The sequence below is a fragment of the Pleurodeles waltl genome, chromosome 8 (assembly GCF_031143425.1).
Source record: "Pleurodeles waltl isolate 20211129_DDA chromosome 8, aPleWal1.hap1.20221129, whole genome shotgun sequence".
NCBI classification, from domain to species: Eukaryota; Metazoa; Chordata; class Amphibia; order Caudata; family Salamandridae; genus Pleurodeles; species Pleurodeles waltl.
In genome coordinates, this window is record NC_090447.1 from 424,241,767 (window position 1) to 424,268,899 (window position 27,133).

Sequence of the window (27,133 nt, forward strand, 5' to 3'; positions counted from 1 at the left end):
CAGGCATGCTCTCTTGTACAGAGAGAGCAAAATTGTTTCAAGTTTAAGTTACATCTAGAAAATTACAAGTAGCAACAGATACGAGCATTACTACTAAAGGCATTGGTTACTGAATATTGTTTTGAAAATTGGATTTGGGAGCCAAATGAGCTACTGTTCTGTGTATAATATTAGCAAAAACTTTTTAATATGGGATTTTTAATCAGAAGATAATTTTGGTTTATAGGCTGCTACGTGTGAGTTCTTACAGTTTATCACTGCCAGTCAAACAGGACTTCTAGGGCATTCTTGAATGTAGTGAAGAGCTTTACCACAATCAAAACATATTGCCAAGTTTATGAAGTTACCTTTTATCTTTCTTTAAAGGACTTTAATGACCTTTAATTTGTATAATTTCGGGTGCTAGTTTCCTGAATGGAGTGTAGTTACTATGCACATGTTTGAATAGAGATTTGATATAAGAAGTGTGACAATCTGCATGACTGTGTTGTACACGTCACATCTTGTAACTTTTGGCCTAGGATGAAGATGTGTGGTTATGCGGACCGACATGCTAGAGACATAGGGCCTTATTATGAATTCAGTGGACGGAAAAGCCTGTCTGCCGAAGTCCGGACGGGAAGGTTGCCGCCGGTGTGGCAGCCTCCTCGTTTGGCCCATCGCAAGTTTCCCGCTAGGTCAGCGGGCGGAAACTCAGCGGGAAAAAGCCTACAGCATTGTCCCCAGCTTGTAATAGAGATGGCAGCAATGCTGTAGTGCGTAGGGTGCACCAGCATCCGGGGCTAGCTGGGGAGGCCCTGTACTGACCATGCGGTATTTCCGCCAATTACCTGCTGGCGGAGAAGGGTGTTGTAATCCCTAGGGCAGCTCTGCTTGCAGTGTTGCCCTGGCGGATTAGGACCGCCAGCACCGCCAAGCCTTACGCCATTACAGGGCACTCTGGCATTCTTAATCTCAGTCTTAGTCTTGACTGCCATTTGGTTAAACTATTGACATAAACAGTAAACCTGATTTATTTATTTATTTGTATTTACAAATCTTTATTCGGTTAAAAAACATCAAAGTGCACATCACAGAGCAATCATATCATTCATAATACATATTGAAATGCATAAATACCACATTAAAACAGGTTATAGCAATACATATCTACACAGCTGTTAATAGCCAGTAAAATCTCCAAAATATTATTAAAATACATAAAAACACTTTAATTTAAAAACCTATGAATGAACAGCTCGTAAGTGGCTGGTTATGTATTTGCAAATGCTCCACAATGAGATAGATTGGAGCTTGAAACCTCACAAAAAATATATGAAAGTATCCAAAAATTGAAGCCCAGGCAAGCACTGATATAGTGTGTTGACCCCTCTCCCCCCCGAATATATAGCCTAAGACAGGGTGCAGTCAACCAGAAGTGCAAGTTTTAACCCACCAGAAACCTTAAATCCACAGTAAACCTAATGTACAAAGCCATTTTGTGGTGGCAAAGCCTGCAATTTGCAATATCATAGAGTGTGCAACAGCAAAATGGCTTTTTATTATATACATAACCCATTTTCCATTTGGCAGTAGGACACAGAAACGATAAATGGGCTTAGAAGCCCATCACTATTTGGAAGGGGCATGTTTTGGGGGATATGTCTTCCAAAAACCTATTTGTTAAGATATGTAGCAATGTTTTGCTACCAAAATCGTGAAATATTGAAGTTTTACAGATGGCTCAGAGATGGCAACCCATTGGCAGACGGGAAGGGGTCCCTTTGGGAAGACTGCCAACCGTAAAACAAACAAAGAAAATATATTGTCCATGCAGTTATGTTTCCTTTACTAAAACGAGCTGCTCCTAAAAATAAAAAATAAAAGTTATTTTATTGGACATGCGATCACAGACGTGGTTTTCTGCACTTAGAAGTATTACAAATTTTGTGAACCAACCTATTAGTGCATGATTCAGTTCACAAAGTTTGTTTTAATTTGAAAAAAGTTGGAGTGTAATTTGCGACCTCTTTTTACGATATGAAATTTTGTACAGAAGGTCTAGTGATTCCCATTTATTTACAGATAAAACCAATTATAAAATCAATGAGCCACTCAAGTGTAAATCTTTCACTCCCAATAATAGAAAAAAGCAAAGTACAAAATTATATTTGAGACAATCTCCTTAGAACAATATAAAGCATAATAGAGTGCAAGTGATAAGTGATCATAGAGAAATAAATTACACAACAAGAAAGACAAGAATACTAAATGAGTCATATATACTTCGTCCCTGGGGTGGCTATAACTAAATGTCAGTTCTGGCACATAATCTGTACAATTAATGTCTGAAGCAAACAGTGAGTATGTCAAAGTTTCTATCCAAGAAGTGATTTTTTTGAAGGCCCGTCATCGGGACAGATATGAGTAGCATCCGCCTGTTGACATAACGTCTACATAGTACATGCTAGTGTAGCCACTAGACAAATTAAATAAATAAACAGCTTCTAAATGACTGCAAAAGTTGTGCTTCTTGAGCAGCTCCACTTAGCGGTGGTTGTAGTTCCAGAACACTGAAGAGCCTCTTTGGTTAAACAAAGCTAAGCTATGTGAATTCCAAACCACTGGCTTGTGCTCAGTGTCTGGTATCACAAATGCAAAACAACACCCTGGCATGAGGTTAGGAAAATTGTTCAGGAGTGGGTTATCATTTTCCAGCAAGGAATTCAGCCAAGCCAGTCTTGCCTCCTGAGAAAAGCACAGTTTCACATGGTGCATTTTGCTACATAATAGGATAACACAGGATGACACAGAACGTGAAATTTACAGTGTTTCAGCAAAGTGTGGAACTGGCGTGGATCACATAAGAAACTTTCAGTTGGTGGTCATGCTAATTGATGCGTTTCCTGATCAGTATCTGCCAAGGAATGTATCTGGGCTTGATCTAATTTAGCTGTCTGTCCAACATGTTATGAAACTGCATTAGTAGTGTCTAGAGATCCCTACATGCATTTACTAGTGAAGTATTATAGCCTGTGCTGGTATCAGTAGTTCTGTTGAGATGGGCAAAAGAGCGTCAGAGTCTGTCAGACATGATTGCTTAAGGTTACAGACTTTGCACTACCTCTTTACTAACCTACATAGGACATACCCAAAGCTCAATGAGTGATCATTAAAATGAAAGAAGCAATGCTGGGTATTAAGCACTACATATGTCTATAAAGAATAACACAAAAAAGTATTGATTAAAATACTTTTGTAATATACTGTAGTAATACTTATGGCACAATTGCCTGCCTGTGTAGTGGTTGGCTTGAAACATCCGAACGGACCTGGAACAGGAATACATAATCTCACAAGTTTATCTTCAAAGTCAAATGAATAATCTAGTTTGTCTGGTTTCTTTTTTCTTTTAAGAAATCTGTCTATTGATTTTCAGTTAGCATTCCAAAAGAAATTCAACATACAAAATGAACAACACTGCATTAAGCTCATTCTTACAATCCCAGCTAGCAAAGAGGCAGAAGTATATGCTCCAAAAGCCACTTTATAGAAGATAAAGATACGGAATATGTCAACCATTTGCCCATATTTTATTGTGTTTTTCCGTACATCCCCTGGATTTCTAGACGTATTTTTCTGCTGCCGTGGCAAAGTCGATCCCTCTTTTCCATTCGAAGAAGGGTGAGGCATGTTTAGAAGTTTGACTGGTTTATTTGAGACAATCTTCTGGCTGTGTAGGCTTCCTTTCTTCTTTACTCTGTTCCAGCTTCTCTAAGTCATTGAAGACCCTCCTTTCTGTATGATCATCAACTACCTTAAATTTGATTGAAAATAGTTGCTGCACATGAGGCTCATTAGTAGCAGTTTCATTTTGATTTCCTCATAAGAGTTTCAGTGTACTGTAGGAATGTTTCTACATTTGGCACAACTATTGTTTTGTGATTGGTTTCTCTGGCCACAGGCAGATTGTTGTCCCTAATACTAAGTAAGTGGGTAGGCAGTCACAGATCCTGTTCAGGCTCTCTGCATTGTTTTTCTTCAGAGTGTACAATGAGCCCTTTCTACTATGAAATAGAGGGGGCATTGTTTGTGTTTTTCTCAGATGTCTCACAGACCCATGTTGCGCTATTAGGGCCTTCCATAGACTTACAAAATGTGACAGGCAAAGACACAGATTATATGATCAAAAGTTATGCTACAAATGTCAAGTTCATAGTAGTCTTGAATATATTACTAATAAATCATTAAACTTGGTTAGGGAGCATCAAAATTGTGAAATGGGGATATTTGTGGAATAAAGGAAACATTTATAAAGAAATACAATTATGCAGAACTGAGTGAAAAAAATCCTCCACAGTGAACAATTAAATTATCATTCAATGAACTACAATTGAAAAACTACCTTAAAAAATCCCTTTATGAAGAAAATCCACGTCATCCACCCTCTCCACTACTTATGTTAACCCTGAACAAACGTAGATCTAACCTTATTTCTTAACATTACCTATACACTAACCCCAAAACTAACCAAAACTGAATATCTGACCATTACCACAACCATAGCTACCATAACTGTGACCCTGGTTTCTACTGTAACAGTACCCGGACCTCCATTAGTAATAATGTTTTCACCGTTAGGTTTAGTTCTGTTATAGTGACCTAACTACTTTTCTTCCTAGGGGTTTATTCATAAAAGGTTACTCTCAATTTTATTTAAAGAATCTTGAGTAGTGAAAGTTGCAAAGGAATCTCCCACTCTGTGTGCACTGGAATCATGTTTCTAAGTTTGAACAACATGTGCGGATATTTCTTGGGCACTAAAGTAACCTGATTGTGTTTTGCAGGACTATTTAGATACTGAGGGTTTATCCATGTTATTTCCAAGGGTTGAGATATTCCTAATACACCAACGACCTGTCGAAATGCTGGAAAAACCACCAATGGATGGTAAGATGGAATTTCCGAGACATCACCAGCGGTCATTTGTTTTTGTTTGGCATAGCTATTGCAAATCTGAAAACCATGAATTATTTTGAAAAATTATTTTTTATATTTATTATGACCAATTAGAGATTATTGTTGCCTGCATTAGGAAATATTTAGTGTGCAAAAACTGGAATCCTACCCTATATAGTATGTAACTAAAATATTTTTAAAGCACACATTGCTTTCAACAGTGCTCTTTGTAATAACTAACCAAAAGGGAAGCTCAAAATAGTAAGGGTATAAGCTCATTAAAAAGCAGGTTTTTATGTTTCTGGAATTTAAGATGGGCCAGAGAGCAGCAAAACAAAGAGAGAACTTTAGTCCGTGTTGCAGAGAATCTGTGAAAAAGACTGGTAAAGCAGCTCAAATAAAACGACTTGGCACATATTGTGATTTTTGTTTAAAAAGTAGGCATTTGTCATTGTGAGGTCATGAAAAGAAGCCAAATAGAGTCGATAATATTGTGCATTCCCTCTTCCATATGCTCCGTCGTCTCAATCCTTAATTACTGAGGGTCCATTTTTGGGAAACAGGAAACTCTGCCAGCCCTATAAATTTAACACAGACTGTTAGACCCTCGCCTTGGCCCATCTTTACATGACCTCACTTGAACAGTACCTTTGAAAGATTCGGACAGCTACTTTTGATGAGCTAGGTTTCACTTCTATCACTAAAACATGTTTCATATGTCTCAGCCTTGCTGAGTATACAGTATTCAGAACCACTTCTCAACTTGGCAACGGAGAACCAAGTTAGGCAGCAGGATTGACCAAGTTAAGCAACAAGAAAATTAAAAGTATGCATCATAATACGGCACATTTAGTAGCAGTATTGTTTAGGTAGTTTATCATTTTAGTGCACATTAACACTACCTGAGCAAATGTATCTCCTCAAAACATGAACAGATAAATCAGCAACTGAAAGGTGACCACTTAGCCTTTGTAAAGGGAACTGCAGATCATAATGCTGTGCACTTTTTTGCTGAAAACTGCAAGTTATTCAGCAGATGTTACATTATGTGGCAAGTGCAGTAAATCCATAATTTTGCAGAAAAGTGGCCCAAGCTGTATGGCAGGCCTTGGGGGTCAGAAGAAAGAATGTAATTATGAGGAAGACATGGCCTATACACCAGGGTAGTGAACCGCAGTTTGTTTGCACTGCTCAATATTTTGAGAATTTGTGATACCAGAGCCACAATGGAAGGATTTTAAATACTTTTTCCCCATGCCTACCACCTCCTTTCTGCTAAGCTTTAATTCCTATGAGACAAACACTGAGTAAGTTCCCACGATCATTCTGTTACCTCAGAAAACAGTTCATACTCTCCCCTTTTGGAGTGTCATTTTTTATACAATTGGACCATATCAATGTTTATGAGCATTTGGAAGTATGAAGAGCTCTTACGGTGACGACCCTCTGCCTGTAATTCTCACCTAAGGTCTAGCAAAGGGAAAGGACAAGAGCAAAAGTAGTTCAAGTTGGGAGTAAAGTCATGAAATATTTGCACACTAACTAGGATTTTGAGGAGCTATAATAGGTGAGAAGATGGGTAGACTAAGAACATCTCTGCTATAATCTTATGGAAGGCAGACCACATTAGCCAGAGAAACAGTAAGGTGCAACATACATGACTCCTGACTAGAAAACTGTTGGTAGGTTGAAAATTGAGAGGCGAGATTGAACTGGACGTTTTTATGAACAGTCAGTTTCTTTGTTTTGAGCCAAACGGAAATATGCTTGTTGATGGGATTTTGTCAAACTTTAGGTATTGCTTTTCAGCTGCGTCATAGCAAATACGGGCGATTCAGATGGAAGGAAAATGAATAGTCCAGTGGTGAAGATATAGCTGGCCACAGATTCCTCTGTGATGAATGAGTTTGTCTGATACCCCGGAAAGCCTTATTCTCTTAGGAATATTTGTTCTGTAAAAGCTTTGTTATGGGCGAAAAAGACCTTATATTGAGGAACATGTCAGATAGTAAGTGTGTGGTCAGGCCAGACTTAGATGTTTGAATGGTCAGTAGGGTATGGGGATGAGGGACTAGAACCCCCAATACTGCAGCTGAACCGGGTTACAGTCTTGGGAAATTTAGGCCTAGTGTGCTATGTGGCGAAACCTCCAGATGTGTGCTTTAAGTCTTAAAGGAGGCAAAATAATTGCAGAGTTGTGCCTTTTATTACTTTCTTTACATTATTAAAGTAACGCATGAATATTATGTATATGAATTAAAAACACAATTGCTTAACAGTATCACTACATTAGAACTGAAGTCTGTTTATCTTTCTATTTTTAGACTATTTTGTACATATTGGAAAACTGAACCAGTTATTGGTTTTGAGCCAACAGATGGAGGATGATTTGAAGAACCTGGGAAGTCATAAATATATTGCTCATCAGTTGTCAGTCTTGTATGTAAGTGTTTGGTTCCAGCATTCCTAAAGCAATGCAACACCAGCATCAGCAAAGCCAGGGTCTGGCCCTGGAAAGCATGTGATATTTGTTTAATGCATTTATTTTGTGCAAACTTATGTATTATGTAAAACAATCTGCCAAATATCTAAAAAGAAGAAAATGAGTGCCCCAGAAGCCTAGGCACACTACAGGGAGTGCAGAATTATTAGGCAAGTTGTATTTTTGAGGATTAATTTTATTATTGAACAACAACCATGTTCTCAATGAACCCAAAAAACTCATTAATATCAAAGCTGAATATTTTTGGAAGTAGTTTTTAGTTTGTTTTTTGTTTTAGCTATGTTAGGGGGATATCTGTGTGTGCAGGTGACTATTACTGTGCATAATTATTAGGCAACTTAAGAAAAAAAAATATATACCCATTTCAATTATTTATTATTACCAGTGAAACCAATATAACATCTCAACATTCACAAATATACATTTCTGACATTCAAACACAAAACAAAAACAAATCAGTGACCAATATAGCCACCTTTCTTTGCAAGGACACTCAAAAGCCTGCCATCCATGGATTCTGTCAGTGTTTTGATCTGTTCACCATCAACATTGCGTGCAGCAGCAACCACAGCCTCCCAGACACTGTTCAGAGAGGTGTACTGTTTTCCCTCCTTGTAAATCTCACATTTGATGATGGACCACAGGTTCTCAATGGGGTTCAGATCAGGTGAACAAGGAGGCCGTGTCATTAGATTTCCTTCTTTTATACCCTTTCTTGCCAGCCACGCTGTGGAGTACTTGGACGCGTGTGATGGAGCATTGTCCTTCATGAAAATCATGTTTTTCTTGAAGGATGCAGACTTCTTCCTGTACCACTGCTTGAAGAAGGTGTCTTCCAGGAACTGGCAGTAGGACTGGGAGTTGAGCTTGACTCCATCCTCAACCCGAAAAGGCCCCACAAGCTCATCTTTGATGATACCAGCCCAAACCAGTACTCCACCTCCACCTTGCTGGCGTCTGAGTCGGACTGGAGCTCTCTGCCCTTTACCAATCCAGCCACGGGCCCATCCATCTGGCCCATCAAGACTCACTCTCATTTCATCAGTCCATAAAACCTTAGAAAAATCAGTCTTGAGATATTTCTTGGCCCAGTCTTGAAGTTTCAGCTTGTGTGTCTTGTTCAGTGGTGGTCGTCTTTCAGCCTTTCTTACCTTGGCCATGTCTCTGAGTATTGCACACCTTGTGCTTTTGGGCACTCCAGTGATGTTGCAGCTCTGAAATATGGCCAAACTGGTGGCAAGTGGCATCGTGGCAGCTGCACGCTTGACTTTTCTCAGTTCATGGGCAGTTATTTTGCGCCTTGGTTTTTCCACACGCTTCTTGCGACCCTGTTGACTATTTTGAATGAAACGCTTGATTGTTCGATGATCACGCTTCAGAAGCTTTGCAATTTTAAGAGTGCTGCATCCCTCTGCAAGATATCTCACTATTTTTGACTTTTCTGAGCCTGTCAAGTCCTTCTTTTGACCCATTTTGCCAAAGGAAAGGAAGTTGCCTAATAATTATGCACACCTGATATAGGGTGTTGATGTCATTAGACCACACCCCTTCTCATTACAGAGATGCACATCACCTAATATGCTTAATTGGTAGTAGGCTTTCGAGCCTATACAGCTTGGAGTAAGACAACATGCATAAAGAGAATGATGTGGTCAAAATACTCATTTGCCTAATAATTCTGCACTCCCTGTAGCCCTGACACTGAATTGCGCTCTTTTTCAGGCAGCCGTGCACATATCATGCTTTTTCCCACTTGCAGAGCTCTGATAATACACTCTACCACTCACTGAGAGTGGTGCAGAAATTTCAGAAGTATGCATTATTTACATTATTGAACATTTCTATGATTCCCATAGGTTTTTGAGAAATGCAGTAACTGTACATCATAGAAATACCATGAATAATTACCACTAGCAAAGGGGTGGTAACCTATCACTAAAAATTTTCAAAAATATGCAGTACAGTACATTCCAAGTTTTTTTTTATCACGAGTTTCTCTGTGTACATTTTGAACCCTGTGGCAATACAGCTTCAAAACTGTGGTATTACCCCATGATTTAGAACTTTACCTAAATGAGTACACTAATGTGGCTCAGTAGAGTCATTATAATGTAAAAATCTTCCCACTGTAAAGTGAATTCACAGGAAGGATTGATTGTGAAGAAATTCTGCACTATTGCTTAGTGCAGACTTTTGTTTACAGATTTGTCTCTTCTCCAGAATGCATTATCCGGCTTAGGGGCAGCGACTTGGCCTGCTGCTTATCGACAAAACGTTTGCAAAAGTAACGTAACCGGCTGCTGAATTGTATGATTATTTACATAATTTTCTAAGATTCGTTGATAAAACTGTGTGTTGAAATCAGTGCATGCAAGTCTTCAGAAATGTAAATACTAAGGAAGTAATAGATTGATGATTTCCAGCCTGCAAAGCACAAATCTACAGTTAATTGCCTATTGCCATTATAACCTTAAAAATAGTTAAGCAGATTAGAGTTTTTAAAACAGCTATTCCTTCAGGTATTTCCCAATTGTCACAACAACAGCAGTAGAGTATTAAGCTAATGAGAAAGAAATACAAAGCTTGACTCCTTTCTGTTTTGTCACATTCTTCGTCCTTTGTCTTTGTCCCACTTTTTAATTCTCCAATGTCTTTGATTCTACTTATTGGATTGTCACTTTCTTTGAACCACACTGCTGTCTGCATCATGCTTTTCTCTATTTCAATCTCATCCTTTACTGTTTGATTTTTAGTTACTGTTTCTTCTTTATTCTAACAATTTGGTCCTTCAATGAATCTATTAGTGTCTCAGGTGTGCAAGTGATAAATAATCCCTCCAAGGCAACTACATGGCTACCTTTATCCATCCTCTGCAGCTTTGTGAAACATTTGTGGCATTCAAATGCAAGGTTTAGATTAGGAGTGAAATGCTTTTTCATCATGTCTAGACACTGCTAGCACTGTTAGTGCTGTTGAAATGGGTTATAGTCTTGGGACATTTGAGCTGTGCCTGTGAATACCGAGAAACCTCCAGATGTGTGCATTAACCTTTAACTGAGACAGAAGGAATTCGAGAGAGCAGAGCCTACTTTTACTTTCTTCACGTCATTTAAATCAAATACATATTTATTATTCCTGGGGATTTATATACACCCTACATTAGAAGTAACCCTACATTAGGACTGATGCCTGTTCATGTTTTCATGTTTCAGACTATTTTGTGCATATTGAATACTGAGGAAAACTGGAAGCATCCTTTAATTTAAGGGAAGAACTTATCTTCTAGATTGATCAATGTCAGGTGTGCGTATAAGGAATAAGTACTCCAAAATGACTTTGTGGAAAGGTCCCTAAAACTATTGTGTGGTCTGAATTTTGGAGTTAAAAGAGAAGGAATTTGGATAAGACTGAGTTGGCCAGTAATTGGTTTGGGACAAGATGAAAAACATAGGTTTTAGTGACTTTGAGGTAAGTAGCTCTAACATTAAGGCCCTCATTATGACATTGGCGGTAAATCCCACTTACCGCCTTGCCGACGCCGCCAACATACTGCTGCGGCGGCGGATATCCGCCAACCATATTATGACACACACATACCAATCCGTCACTATACAGCCCAAAGGTCAGTGACAAACTGGTGGTAGCAAAACCCACACTGTTACGCCAACAGAACAACACCCACAACATTATGACCTACAAATCACCATGGCGGACATTAAATGGCGGTAAACCATTGGTGGTACATACCGCCACGCTCAAAATACACACACACATACAAAACACCACCACATTGGACAATTTAAACTACACACACCTGACAGACACACATCACACCCACACCACTATAAAACACACACCCACACTACCCACAACCATTTACGTCTACAAACCATTGCCAACAGAGAGAGACTGCAAGACCACTCACACAACCAGAGGCACATACCACCATCACCTATACACCACCCACGCACCTCACATCACACATCCCAACACATCACCCTACACACCCTCACTCACACCACTCACACCACACTCATGGCACCACAATGACACTCCAGGGTCTCTGAGGAGGAGCTAAGGGTCATGGTGGAGGAAATCATCCAGGTAGAGCCACAGCTATTTGGATCACATGTGCAGCAGATATCCATTGCTAGGAAGTTTAAGCTATGGCGGAGAATCGTGGACAGGGTCAACGCTGTGGGACAGCACCCAAGAACAAGGGATGACATTAGGAAGAGGTGAAACAACCTACGGGGGAAGTTGTGTTACATTGCAGCAAGACACCAACTCGCTGTACAGAGGACTCGTGGTGGACCCCCACCTCCTCCCCCACAACTAACAACATGTGAGGAGCAAGTCTTGGCAATCATGCATCCTGAGGGCCCAGCAGGAGTAGGAGGAGGACTGGACTCTGGTAAGTCAATTCCCTATTACTATGACCCCCCACCTGCATGCCATCACATACCCCCCACCCTTACCCCACACCCATCACTCCACCACCTCCAACACACCTCACTATCACAACCCACTCATCCCAATGCCAAGCCCTGCATGCAACAGCCCTCACAGACCTGCATGGACACCTATCACCACAGCATGCACACTAGAGGGAATCACATAGCCCACCAAATAACAACTCACATGAGGCAAAGCTGCCAGGGCAATAACAACCAAAGGGGGCAACACACCCAAGCACAATATGTCACACGCAGAAACAATAACACTGCATTTACATCCCCACAGGTAACCCACCCAATGTCACTGGCAAACAGGTGCCAGCAACATCCAGTCCCCCCCAGAAGAGGCCCACAGTAATGACAGCAGCTCTGGTCACCTGGATCTGGATAAACAACCTGGCCCATCAGGGACCTCCGGACAGTGGGTTACCCAGGCACACTCTCACACCACCACAGAGCCTCCCCCTCAGGAAACACCACCACTGCACCCACCCAGCGGGCCCATCACGCTGTCCCCAAGACATGTCAATCAGCAGTGTGCCACCACTACAGGGACCCCACAAACACAGGACAATCAGGGACCTAGGGTCAGTGGCAGTGGACACACGGTTCCGGGGACAGAGGCACAGGACAACAGGGAAGCTGGGAGGACTGCTGTGTGGGGAAGGACAGACCCAGAGAACCGACCCTCCAGGAGGCACTCACCGCAATCCTGGGAGAATACCAACATTCCCAGGATACGCTGGGCCAGATCCTGGACAAGTTGAAGGAGAACATGCAGTTGCAGGAGGGACAGTACCTGGGGATCAGGGAGGACTTGAAGGCCATCAACACCATTCTGGTCTCCATTGCAGGGGTGCTGGCAGACATGGCCAACAGTATGAGGAAGGCAGTGGCACACCACTGGGCCCCTGACACTAGCCAGACCACTGAACAGCCCTCCACCTCCGCTGCCACTAGTAAACACGAGGCCCTGCCACATGACCAACAGGCCACTAGCACCTCTCCTCCTGCAGAAGGAGAACCACCACACAAACGTTCCCTGCGATCCAGGCAGAAGCCAGAGACTATTGCCAAGACTCCTGCCAGGAAATGAGACTCTCCTGATTGTCACCCTTGTGTCCCACTCTGTCATGCTGTCCACTTTGAACTGCGATTGCTCCCCTTCCTATGTCCCCCTGGACAATGCACCTGTGATACAAGTAGACTGGACTCTAACCTGGACTTTCCTCCATCATCACCCCAGCCCATTGCACTACCCCCTCTTCTTCAGAGCACTGCAATAAACACACTTTGATAAAATACAACTATGGTGTATGTCAAATGTTTTCAAAATATATTCGTTTAACCAGGTTCAAACATTGCAATTCAACTGTACATTAATGTTTACATAGGAAAGACCTGTAGTTGGCTACACTGAACACACCAGGAGCAATAGTGGGGCGCCAACATCTGCAAAAAGAGATGCCAAAGGGTACAGTGAGTGGGCATAGAATTAGGAATTCACAGCCTGCCAGTGACAATGTCATACATCAAACTGTCAATTATATGTGAAATAACACAGTCTTACCTGTGTCTCATTGCAAGTATTGACGAATAATTGCACTTCTGTTGTCCTCATCCTCATCCTCTGCCTTCTCATCTTCACTGTCCACGGATCCACTGCAGCCACACGGCCATCTCCAACCTTCTCCTCCTGCAGAAATGGCACATGGAGTCCCAAGGCAAGGTTGTGCAACATACAGCATGCCACGATGATCTGCAGACCTTTTTGGGTGAGTAGCACAGAGATCCACCTGTTAGATGGAGTCACCGAAACCTGGCCTTCAGGAGGCGGAAGGTCCTTTCTATAATCCTTCTTGTTCGCCCATGTGCCTCATTGTAACATTCCTCTGCCCTTGTCCTGGCATTCCTCACAGGGGTCAGTAGCCATGATAGGTTGGGGTAACCAGAGTCACCTGCAAATATCGAGGGACAACTGTTAGCCACACACTCACCCTTAGGGGCCACACCATACTCATACACCAACATCCACTGGGTGGGAACCAGGGCATACCTATTAGCCACACCCTGTGCCTCTGGAGTTGGACCACCACATTTGGGATGCTGCTATTCCTCAGGATAAAGGGATCATGCACAGACCGAGGATACTTTGCATTGATGTGGGAGATGTACTGGTCCGCCAGGCACACCATCTGGACATTCATGGAGTGAAAACTCTTTCGATTTCTGAACACTTCGCCAGGGGGGACACAAATGCAATATGTGTTCCATCTATTGCCCCAATGATGTTGGGGATATGTCCCATTGCATAGAAGTCAGCTTTCACTGTGGCCAAATCCTCCACCTGGGGGAATACAATGTAGCTGCACATGTGTTTAATCAGGGCAGACAACACTCTGGTCAGCACTATTGAGAACATTGGCTGTGACATTCCTGCTGCCAAGCCCACTGTCACTTGGAAAGAACCAGTTGGCAGAAAATGTGCCTGTCCTCCATTGTTGCCTAGTCCACCAGGGGTCTGTACACAGGGGTATGTCTCCATCTCCTATTCATCTGCAGCGGTTGCAATCTATGGGGCAAAATAGTGAGCAGCTGGTTATTATCTGTACATTCCAACCACTACAGTTTAATGCATATTGTGCACATTATTTTGGTGGGACATGTCCAAATAGTGAATTTGTGTACTGTGACGCAGTTAGGATCCATCGCCTGCACCGCCCCCTGAAATGGCGTCCGTCTGTCCTGTATGGAGGGACAGGTGGAAATGAGGTAATTCCACTGACGTTGTGTGCCGTTGCGGGAGGCGGTCGAAGACTGCCGTGCAACTCCTGATTGGTTATCATTGGGTCCTATGGGTACAGTGGGCAATGGTGATATACACCGGAGGTGACGGTATGCACCGCCGTGGACGTGACTGCCATTTTCTTTCTGTACACTCACTTACTACCTGACCTTCAACAGGAGAGGACCTACACTGAAAGTGCTGCTGTGACCTGTGTCTGGAACAGACCATGGCTCATGTTACTGGGGAAAGAGCCCCTGCCTTCACCTCGGTAGAGTTGGAGCGACTGGTGGATGGGGTCCTACCCCAGTACCGACTGCTGTATGGGCCTCCAGACCAACAGGTGAGTACACCGTGAGTACGATGCATGGGGCGTGAATGCATGGAGTGCTGTGTGTGAAGGCCTCATGTGGGGGGGTTGGTGGATGGGCCCTGGGCAGCGTGCATCATGTATGGTGGGCCATGTCTGTGCTAATGGGGATGGGAAGGGGCATGGTGAGCCATAAGTGTAACAGGCGGGACGGTCGGACTAATACCTTTCCCTGTGTCTATTTCCCTGCAGGTCAGCACCCATCAAAAGAAGGGTATATGATGTGCCATCGCCAAGGATGTGCGGACCCTGGGGGTCTACGGGATCCAGGGGCACCCACTGTCGGAAACGGTGGGAGGACCTGAGACACTGGGGGACGGAAGACGGCGGAGGCCCAGCTGGGGATGGCCTCACAACAAGGAAGGGGTGCCTGTCGAACCCTGACCCCCCTCATGGCCTGCATACTGACGTTGGCCTATCCGGAGCTAGATGGGCGCTTGGGGGCATCACAGCAGCCCAGTGAGTACAGTGCCCTAATTTACAACTTATGCCTGGTGGTGTGGTGTCCGGGTGGGGGGTGGGCCATGTGGGTGCCCCTAGGCCAGTCCTCGCATTGCAGAGTAGGTCCCATGTTGGGCAGGGTTCTGATGTGAAAGTCCTCCAACCAAGCTAGTAGGCATCCACTACTGGCCAGGGGTCTGTGGGTCTCAGGTATGCTGCAATGTGCGTTAGGTGTCCCTATCCATGGGCTGGTGACTAGCATTGTAACTGGTGGTGCATTGCCTAATGCGTAGGGCTGTTCACTGTGTCTGAGTGTGTTATGTATGCCAACGGTGGTGTTGCTGCCGCCATTGACCAAGTGTATCCTTTTTCTCTTCCCCCCCCTTTTTGTTTTGTCACTCTGTCCTTATGTGCATTAGCATCATCTGGCGGAGGAGCAGAGGCACCGGCGATGGAGGGAGCTGCATCCCACAGGACCCAAGAGGCCGAATCCACCGACGGTAAGGGCACCAGTGGGACGGAGGGCGAGGGAAGCACCACGGCGGAGACATGAGGGGACAGTTTGGTCACAGATACCTCCTCCGATGGAAGCTCCCTGGTGGTGGCAGACACCTCTGTGCACACCCCAGCTACAGGTACAGCTGTCACGCCCGTACCAGCACCACCCTCCCAGCAGTCCCTCAGCGAGTTTTCCGTGCCCACTCACCCAGGAGGGTGGGCATCTCCTTCGCCCCAGGCACCTCAGGCCCTGCCCCAGTTAGCCCTGCTGCCCTGAGTTAGGAGGCTATTGACCTCCTGTGATCCATCTCTGTTGGGCAGTCAACTATTGTGAATGCCATCCAGGGGCTTTCAGCCCAAATGCAACAGTCCAATGCATTTCTGGAGGGCATTCACACTGGCTTGGCGGCCCAACAGAGATCAATCCAGGCTCTGACCTCATCTCTGATGGCAGCCATTGTCCCTGTTTCCACCCTCCCACCTCCAACTTCCTCTTCCCAGTCCCCTCAACCCCAACCTATCCCAAGCGCACAGTCAGACGAGCAGGCTCCCAGGACAACACACAAGAGTGGACATGGCAAACACAAACACCACACTTCATCCCACAGGCACTCACACAAACACCATCCAGAAGCAGACATACCAACATCCACTGTGGCCCCCCTCCTCCTCCTCGTCCACCTCCCTCCCAGTTGCATCTCCACTCACACCTGCATGCACTACATCCTCATCCACTACCACCATTACCAGCACACCTATCAGTACACACCACTCACTGGCAGTCACCCCCCCCACATCCATGCACACGTCCCCTGTGTCCTCCCCGACTGTGTCTGTGCCCCCTCCTCCCAAAGTACACAAACGCAAGCACTTAGACACCCAACAGCCATCCACCTCACAACAGCATCCAGCCCATGCACCTGCACCCAAACACAGCAGACTGACACCTCCTACCACCAATCCCTCTTCCTCCACTCCCAAACCATCTCCCTCTTCCCGCCACAATGTCCCTAAGAAGCTTTTCCTCTCGACCATTGACCTCTTTCCTAGGCCTCCCCCATGTCCCTCACGTCAGGCCAGGGTGGTCAAAATCCAGGCAAGCACCTCAGCCACCCAGTGCACGGGCACAGTATTGTCCCCAGCAACTCCAGGTGGGAAAGGATTCCGGCCACCAGCCAGCCCGACGGAAAAGGTGCCTGTCCAAAGTGCTTCAGGGAAGGGCAAGGAGCCAGCCCCAGCTGCTGGAAGGAAGGGCAAAGAGCCAGCTCCAGCTGCAGGAGGGAAGGGCAGGGAGCAAGCCGCAGCTGCAGGAAGGAAGGGCAAGGAGCCAGCCCCAGCTGCAGGAAGGAAGGGCAAGGAGCCAGCAAAAGCAGGCAGTAGAGACAAGGGGACTGGTGCTGGGACTCAGTCAGAGCCCCCATCACCAACCATGGTGGTGCAGCCGTCCGAGGCTGCAGGGGATGGGCTGGAGCCTCCCCCCACCACTTCCAGCTCCACAGGCAGCACCTCCACCAGCACTGCCACCTGCCCCAGTGGGCAGCCGTCTGAGGCTGCAGGGAATGGGCTGGAGCCTCCCCCCCCCCCCCCACTGCCAGCTCCACAAGCAGCACCGCCACCAGCACCGCCACCTGCCCCAGTTGGCAGCCGTCCAAGGCTGCAGGGGATCGGCTGAAGCCTCCCCCCACCACTGCCAGCTCCACAAGCAGCACCGCCACCAGCACCACCACCTGCCCCAGTGGGCAGCCGTCCAATGTTGCAGGGGATGGGCTGGAGCCTCCCCCCACCAATACCAGCTCCACCAGCAGCACCACCACTGCCACCACTGAGCAGCCGTTACCGCCAGCGGACAGTCTGTAGTCCTGTGTCCATAGGCTTTTGTGCGGCTTGGCCCCTGCAAATCCTGTGGGTCTGACACCCAGCTGAGAGACTGTGACCTTGCACTCCCCAAGATCTGCGTCACTGGGCACAATGCCCCCTCCAGAACCAGTGGAGAGAACATCCACTCACCCCATCCTCCCCAGGATGAAGATCACTGGGCACATTGCCCCCTCCAGAACCAGTGGAGGTGCCATCCACTCACCCCATCCTCCCCAGGATGATGATCACTGGGCGTAATACCCCTCCAGAGCCAGTGGGCAAGTCACCCACGTGAGAGACTGTGGCCTTGCACTCCCCAGTTCAGAGCACAGGGCATGTTGTCCCCTCCAGGACCAGTGGCGTTGTACCATCTGCCGGCTGAGGTGCCTCCCCATTCCCCGTCCCCCTGAGGTGTCTGGCTATTTTCAACCTGATGCCCCTGCAGTGTTCTCTCCGTGTTCTTGCAGGAGTGAGGTGGGGACTTGGACTTTGTGATGTGGCCTTGTGGCCCACTAACATTGAGGACTGGGCAGTGTCCCTTGATTGGTGAATATGTATATACTTTTTGATTTGGATGCACATTTTACTACTATATTTATCTTATTACACTCTTTTTACTCTATTGTAGTCCTTGCATTATTCCTGAGGGGTACGGGTGAATACGTTATGTTACTGCATCTGCTTGTGTGTATGGTGTTGGGGGTGTTGTGTGTGTGTGTCACCCTCTTTTTCCTACCCCCCTCCCCTGTGTGCTAGGTGGCAGTCTTCGCTGTTGTTGGTGTTCGTAGTGGAGCAGCATGTAGAAGAGCATGGGAAAACATGCAACTCGGACTCAATGGCGTCGTGGTTGTTCCCTGAGTCTCCAGAGGTGAGACGCTTCCCTTCTGTTCAGTGCTTTCACCAAGCTTTTGATGTCGTTGGTACCGCCCCCAGAAAAGGTGGAAGATTGGTGTGTCATTATAGAGTGGGGGGAATATTGTCTTCCGCCTGGCTGTAGGCGGTTACCGCTGTGGTGCCTGTTGATTCCGCCCTGGCGGTCGGTGTGTTAAAGTGGCTGTCTGAGCGGTTTCTGCCGTGGTCATAATTTCACAGTTATTACCGCCGGCCTGTTGGCAGTATTACCGCCACTTTATCACCGACTGCCAGGGTTGTAATGAGGGCCTAAGACTGAGGGCCTTACACTCTTTTTTATCTTCAGGTCTCACAGAACCTGAATTTGTTGTGTTGCTTTATTTCTGTGTTTGACTCCTTAAATTAAGTTATAAGGTACTTCTATTCAAAAAGGCACCTTACTACTTAGTTGTTGATCTTCCTGGCCCTCTGAAGGTTAAAGATATTCCTGTTTTGTAACTAAGGGCCAGATGTAGCAAAGGGTTTTACCCATTCTGTGTCTATGGGAAAATGTGTTTGTACATATGGCCCTAAATCATTGCAATCTTTCTGTTTCCCATTCATTTGTTCTTTGTCCTTCACTCATCACCTCAAAGGGAAAAAGGAAAGGCCATCAATCTTTTGCGTAATGGAAAGTTGGGACAACCACGTGCCCTAAGGCTTCCAAAGTGAGCAGTGGGGAATATATGAAATTTTCCCTTTTGATGTTGGGACTGGTATTGCGGAAGACTGAATGAACAATGAAAAGGACCATAAAGCAATTGCTCAGCGGAAGCCAGTGGATTTTCCATGAGATGGGAGAATTTTTTTTCATTTCTGCAATTACAGTAATAGTCCTAGTGCCGGATTCTGTACTTGATGCATATGTGAAGAATATATCAGGAAGGGCAGTCTAGATCGTATTGGCCTAGTCAATGTGGGAGGAAATTAAGGAACTGACTACTCTGACTTGACGTGGAGAGACAATAGGGGCAGGATCTGTCAATAAACCCTATAATAAAAAAGTGGGCCTTGACAAATGCTTAGAACTTGGGTTCAAGGTTCAATATTTCATCTATGAGGATCTCTACATTCACTGGAGAAAGAAGAATTTTTGAGTTGGAGGGTTCCGTTTCAGCTGATTACCTGTAATTCCCTTCATCCTCGCAGGAGCCATATGTAATAGTTAAACTATAACAGGAAGATGGCCGAGCGGAACTCCCCATGTGACTTTTTTTAGATAAGGCTAATAGTTGGAGGGTGTTTGGCAACACAGTTGAAACAGCCATCCAGAAAAGATGTGAGTTTGTTACTAGCCATGTCATAGATGCCTAGCTGATCATACCATTAGAAGAGGAAGTGGTGTTCAACAATTCACAGTGTTAAATGCTGATAGTACATCAAGTAACATCAGAGCCGTGTGAAATTTGGGGCCGGTACCAGCCCTGCCTAACTCTCACAGAGACTGAGGTGGCGGAGCATTCCGCAGGGATAACTGCATCAGGAAAGTGTGTGGCAGTGTTGCCTGTGACTTGTATGGTTGTGTGGGCTCTTATTGGCCTCCCGGAGGTCTGTGGCTGCTGCAGCATGTGTGATGGAAGGGGAAGTGTGCTGGGGTGACGCCTGAGGCCGTCGTTGGGGAAATGTTTACTGTCTTTTTGATATGGGATATGCTAAATGGGGAAGATGGTTCGTTTACACTATACCTTGTGATGTATTATATAGGCTCCATGTATTCAACTTCGATCTACGATGTGCAGTGCCCTGTGCTAACTCCTTTGTGCTATATGCATGTCACGATTGGCAGTGCTATAATGGTTCTGACTTTGCTGTATGAAAATGAAAGTTAAAAAAAACAAAAGTAACATCAGAGCTACAATACTGCCTCAGTCCACCTCCATTCTGAGATCATTCATTACAGTGCTTATCTCTGGCCTAAAACCCTCCTGAATGGATGAACAATTCTCTATTTCTGGTAGACCTTTAGTTGTGAGATTAACACCCTCTCAATGGGTTTCTTGTGAAGCGAAGTGAGGAGATTTGCAGAGCTATCTGAGTTGTGTTCTTTTCAGCAAAGGGATGACAAATTCTACTTTTGGTTATGGCAGTACTACCCCGGTAAGATCAGAGCAGCTGTTGGAATGCTTAAGGGTAGGAACAATTCAGTCATCTTATTCTGAAGATTTCTGCAAGGTTCAAAATATTGAACAAATAAATATTCAAACGTGTATTTATTGATGTCCTCATAACCTCTCAGTAGTTGCATAGTACTACTTGTCTATTTAAATTTAAATTATTGTTTACATTCCATTTGTTTATTTAAATTATTATTTAAATACCATTTGTTTATGTTAATTTAAATTGTATTTAATGATGTTTAAATAATCAACAAATAAAGTAGAGTACACTCAGTTTGTGTGTGGACATTTCTCTAATCTAAGGACAATTGCATATCTGGGATGTCAGATGACAGGAGTGACTCCATATATTCCAAATATAATCTAGGTGGAGGCACTTAAACACAAACCGAGTATAAGATAGAGTGTTACTAAGATGACCTGGGAAGTGCATACCAGGTGTAAAATCACATTCAACAATTACATTGATAAGTTATAAATAACCTCTAAGTTACAGTGACTTTTTCTCAAAGTAAGAAGATACTATGACTGTCCTCTACCAGAAACAGATTTACATCTTAGTCATTAACTTACCCCCTCCTGAAGATTCCTGAAGAGTTGGAGTGCTTAGTAAGGCATAGCTAAATCCTAGTTCAAATTACTTTGTGAGTTGGGTCTTTCTTTCCTTCCTGCTTCCTAACCCCAATTTGCTACCAGAGAATGGTAGGCCAAGTCATGGAAGCTTTCCTTTAAAAACTGGAGACCGCCAGCCTCGCCGTGGCGCCCCTACCACAGCGGAGCCGGCGGTAAGGACCGCCACATTAAGAGTTGTGAGGCTTGGCAGATGCCAAGCCTCCACAACCCCGCCAGGCCCGCCGGTGCCGTCACACTGCCACGGCTGGCGGGGAGCACAACCCAACCCAGCCGCAGGCCTCAGCCTTTCGTCTGGATAACGAGGCTGCAAAATGCCAGGCTTTCCTGGCGGTCACACACCCGGCAACAGGAACCTTCATTCCTGTCGCCGGCACACACATACACAGATGTCTGCACACATCCCCCCCACCCATCCACACACTCACACACACCCCCCACGTCGCTTCACGCACACATACACATACACACTCATTCATCATATGCATACATGCACTCAGACACCCCACTCAGTCACATTCACCCACACAGGCACCCCCACTCACTCGCAGACATGCAGACCCCCTCATTCATGCGCGCATACACGCACACACACATTCACATTCACTCCCATAAACACACGCATTCAGCATCCCCTCCCTCTCTGCAAACATGAACACACACACCCAAACACACAGGACTGCCCCCCTTCGGACGCCCACTTACCTCCTCAGTCGAAGGGGTCATCCAGGAGGGGAGGTGAACCGAGGGTCTTCCCTCGCCGCCGCCACCACGCCAGCAGGACTCTGCCAAGCCGTCTTACAGCTTGTAATACGGCGGGCAGAGTCCTGCTGGGGTGGCGGTGTCGGCCAGGGACCCACCTCTGCACCGCGTACTGGTGACTTTCCACTGGTAACATGTCGGACAGCTGCCAGCACTCATTATATGGCGGTCTACAGACAGCCACCACTGGCAGTCTGCTGACATGTTTTGCTTCGGCAGTCTGGCAAAAAGACCGCCGAAGTCTCAATGAGTTTTGGGAAAAACAGGGCAACCCGGTACCCTGGGAAGAATAATTTTTCAAAAGCCAATCAACATTTTCAATTACAATGTCGACGTTTTGACCCCAATGAAAGAAATTAATTCAGGCGGGTCATCATTTGGCTTTTGAAAAATTCAGCAGGCTCACAGTACCTATTGTTATAGGTGCTTATCTGAGACCTCAGGCTTTTAACCACAGTTTTGTTTTAGTTTTCATGTAAATAGCACAGCAAAACTTATACTAACACATATTTCACTCACACTGCACTGTTATACAGGAGCACCTCGATTACTTTACTTTAAATTGTGGAATTTGTGGAATTTAAGTTTCTAATAAATGTGATATATTACTCACAAACTTCATCGGTACAGAAAGTTCTTTATGATACAACCACAGTCGTGGAGGTTAATTCATATCCTTCCCCCAGAGGGACCAAAACATTTTTCTGTTACGTGAAGTCTAAATGAGAGCCTGTGTCTTTAAAACAGCACTTTGAGCTTTCACTTTTCTTATACCAGTTCCAAAGCTACTACTCTTCTCAAGCCAGCCTGAATTAAGCTATAAACCCTAACATCAGTGGGAGGTCCTTACCTCTAACACACTCTTTAACAAAGTGAGTTGCTGCACATTCAGGGTTGGACTGGCCACTTACACATTGGGCTTCTACAGTAGCAGAAGGAGCTATTTGAAGCCATTTTATAAAGGCCGAGGGTCACCATTGGCTCCTCTGTTACTTTCTCCAGCTTCTCAAAGTTGATTGCAGCAGCCACAACAGTGGGAGTTTAAGGAGGGAGAGAGAGAAAGCAAGGGAGACAATATAGAGAGATAGGATAGAAAGAGAACGAGGGGGGAGGATAGTAGCAAGGGTGGTGTGAACATTTTTACTAGGGCTATTTTTATTTCCTTAGCTGGCCCAGTCCACAACATCTTTATTGCTAAGAGGCTAAGGGCCCCATCTGTTTCCTCCTTTGATTCTACTTGACCCACTTGAAGCAATATTTCAATGTAGGACCAGCTTATTGGATTTTTACTGAGGGTTGATGCATTTCAGAACTAGGTAAGAAACATTCTTCTGTTGGTGGCACTGTGATAGACCAGAGTGGTAATGGGTTATGTGGAACTTCTCCAGGAGCACTCACTCTTCATTCTGTCATTTATCTATCACACTTGTCGCTAGCCCCCGGTCAGTAGCATTGATCCTCTTTGAACAGTAGTGTTTGGCTGGACCCTGGAATCCCACCACAAGGTTCATAACTCTGAGGTCTACCCGCAAAAGAAGCATTTTACCATCCAAATGGGTGACTCCACCAGATCGGGAATGATTCCACAAGCCAGGGCAGCCTCTCAAACTAACGATCAGAGGGGTCTCAGGAGTTGCTGCTAAGAAAGTGCTGCTTCTGGAAACAAGACCTCCTTCAGGGAACTTCTGACAGGACAGACTGTCCTGTATTCCTACCTTCTTAAGCTACAACTTCAAATTTCCTTTAGTTGTCCTAGTTCTCCCATCCTTGGACCAATTGCAACCACTCTGCACATTTTACTATGAAGTCACAGGGACACTGGCCTTTGTGGCTAACTTATATGATCAGTTTGAAGTTTCCAGCATATCCATTTGATGGAGATACGTTCGTCCAGAATATCAAAATAACTGAAAGAAGGGTAAGCGCTGTCCAGCTGTAGCCTATCTTTCCTGGTTGTCACACGCTGCATACATTTGGAACGTTTAAAATGGTTTGTCTGCACTGGGTAAAACAAATGTTTTAACATATATATTGGGTGTAGTTTTCATTTTGTTCACATTACTGAGGGTTACTGTTGCCTTCCTGCTCAGCCTCCAGCAAGTTAGGCGAGCTTTCATCAGTCCATACATGAATTATTGCTGGGGCCCAATCCCCCAAAAGGCCACGCTTACTTTGCACCTATGCCCATCATATGCATGCAGCAAATATATATATAAAATGACTGGGCATTTACTGAGATTGTCTATTTGTCAGGGAACCAGTGATGTTCTTTCATTAGCAGCATAATGTGAGCCTTAAAACATGACCTTTTGCTTCTGAAAGAGGTGAGCTGCTTGATTTTGGACTACTTGTAGTTCACTTAAGTATTTCTAACGGTTGCCTATGATTAATTCACTGCAGTAATTTAGTGAATTTCGGAGAATAATTTCTATTTGTGGTATGACTGAGCCTGACAGAACCCCAATATTTTCCCTTTTGGGTGCGTGCCAGGAGAAAGACCTATGGTCTCAGGCTAATGTAAGGAGGGTAGCTTGGCAGCAAACAAATCCCTTAGAATTGATTAAAAAATGGCAAGTGTATATGGTCCACATGTCATGATTTTGATTGACTGGCAGATATTGACTCTAGCAAGTACCACAGTCTTTTCAAATTTGGAATAAAACATCCAGGTGTTTCAATTAACAGATAAAGCTACTACTTCCCACAAAATTCAAAGATATTTGTTGGGAATCCCCTGGCGTTGACGTACGGATTGTGTTTCGGCAAACTACAGATGCTGGACTTCAGAATATTTAAGATAAACTGGTTGATGATAGAAGAGAGAGGTATAGTGCAGTGCTTCCCAAACGTTTTAGAACCACAACCCAATTTCTTACAAAAGCAAAGTTTCGCTGCCCAACTACCTTTAACGGACATGAGGTAGGGACACTTTTTTAATGTAATAGTTTACATGATGTCAAAATGTAGTGAATTACCAAAATAACATATTCTTGCCAAATATTGGGCTCCTCTCTAACATCAATTGTTTGTAAATCAATCTATCTATCTATCTATCTATCTATCTATCTATCTATCTATCTATCTATCTATCTATCTATCTATCTATCTATCTATCTATCTATATATCTATCTATCTATCTATGCATCTCCTATATATATATATATACATATATATATGTTCGGTGGCATGTGTGGCTGCAGATAGACATGCTGTGCATTATCCTGCCATCTAGTGTTGGGCTCGGAGTGTTACAAGTTGTTTTTCTTCGAAGAAGTCTTTTCGAGTCACGAGACCGAGGAGCTCCTCCCTTTCAGCTCCATTGCGCATGGGCTTCGGTTCCATCTTAGATTGTTTTCTTTCCGCCATCGGGTTCGGACGTGTTCCTCTTCGCTCTGTATTTCGAATCGTGAAAGTTAGCGAAATATTGAAAAATCGACAGTATTGTTCTCCTTCGGTACCGGTTTAGTCTTATTGTGTCGGCACCGATCGCAGAGGCGCTCCGGCAGCCCTTCGAGGCTTCCGTTCTTCAGCGGGGCCTGGTCGGCCCGAACACATCCATCGTCGAAGACTAATGGACCGGACCCCCTTCCGCTTCTGTCCGAAGTGCCACTCGAAGTATCCTTATACAGACCAACACCTGGTCTGTAATCTGTGTTTATCACCAGAACACAGGGAGGATACTTGTGAGGCTTGTCGAGCGTTTCGATCTAAAAAGACACTACGTGATCGACGAGCGAGAAGACTGCAAATGGCGTAGACACTGAGAGAACAACTCGACGTCGGAGAGGAGGAAAGAATTTCCATCCAGGGGACAGACTCTGACGAATCCGAAAGTGAGCGACCCTCGGCGATGCAGAAAACAGTGAGTAAAACTGCCCCGTCCAAAACTCGCACAAAGATCGTTAAGGCCAAGGGGACGCCACCGCCAGCAGATCATGGCTTAACCCATCGAAAAGAAGGTGACCAAACATCGGCACCGAAAAAGGCCCAAGATTTGCCGAAGACTTCTGACTCCGGTCGATATTCCGGCACAGAACGATCTCGACACCGAGAGTTCAACTCTCACACAAGGTGAGAAAAATATCGTCTGAACCGAAAAAGTCTTTATCGGAAACATCGGTACCGAAAAAAGCGGCTTCGGAGCCAAAAAAGAAGCTCTTACACAGAAGAGCAAGGACTTTCCAGCCAAATGCATGAAAGACACAGATTTGAGCAGGAAATAAGTATGGATGAACCGGACCATACGCAAAGGAGGTTGCATATCCAGAAAGAGACTGGAAAAATACAAACTCTTCCTCCAATTAAAACCAAAAGAAAACTGGCATTTCAGGAGACAGAAATGCAGCCGAAGGCGAAGGTGGCCAGAGAAAAATCCCCACCACCAAGGTTTTCTCCACAACCTTCCCCACTACACTCACCACAGCTGTCTCCGGTGGGAACACCTCCAATGCAGTCACCTACGCATACAGGGATGACACAGGATGATCCAGATGCATGGGACTTATGCGATGCACCAGTATCAGATAACAGTCCGGATTGTTACCCATCAAAGCCGTCACCTCCAGAGGACAGTACTGCATATACGCAGGTACTATCCAGGGAGCTACGTTCCACAATGTAGCAATGCATTCTGAGCCAATAGAGGATGATTTCCTGTTCAGCCCCTTGGCATCCACCCACACTTCCTACCAGAGTCTGCCAATGCTCCCGGGTATGCTCAAACATGCAAAACAGGTATTCCAGGAGCCAGTTAAAGGAAGGGCTATCACGCCTAGGGTGGAGAAGAAGTACAAGCCTCCCCCAACCGAACCTGTGTTTATAACACAGCAACTTACACCGGACTCAGTGGATGTAGGAGCAGCAAGAAAGAGGGCAAACTCTCA

The 27,133-nt window shown here is 45.0% G+C and overlaps 1 protein-coding gene across 2 annotated transcripts in view; it reads left to right on the forward strand.

Moving 5' to 3' along the window:
- The window catches only part of LOC138250007 (uncharacterized), a 117,990-nt gene that overhangs the window by 75,028 nt on the left and 15,829 nt on the right, over window positions 1-27,133 (forward strand). For both annotated transcript variants that reach the window (XM_069204309.1, XM_069204308.1), the window contains exons 5-6: window positions 4,827-4,929; window positions 7,263-7,381. In XM_069204309.1, coding sequence (XP_069060410.1) covers window positions 4,827-4,929; window positions 7,263-7,381 — 222 coding nt within the window. The remainder of the gene's footprint in view (window positions 1-4,826; window positions 4,930-7,262; window positions 7,382-27,133) is intronic.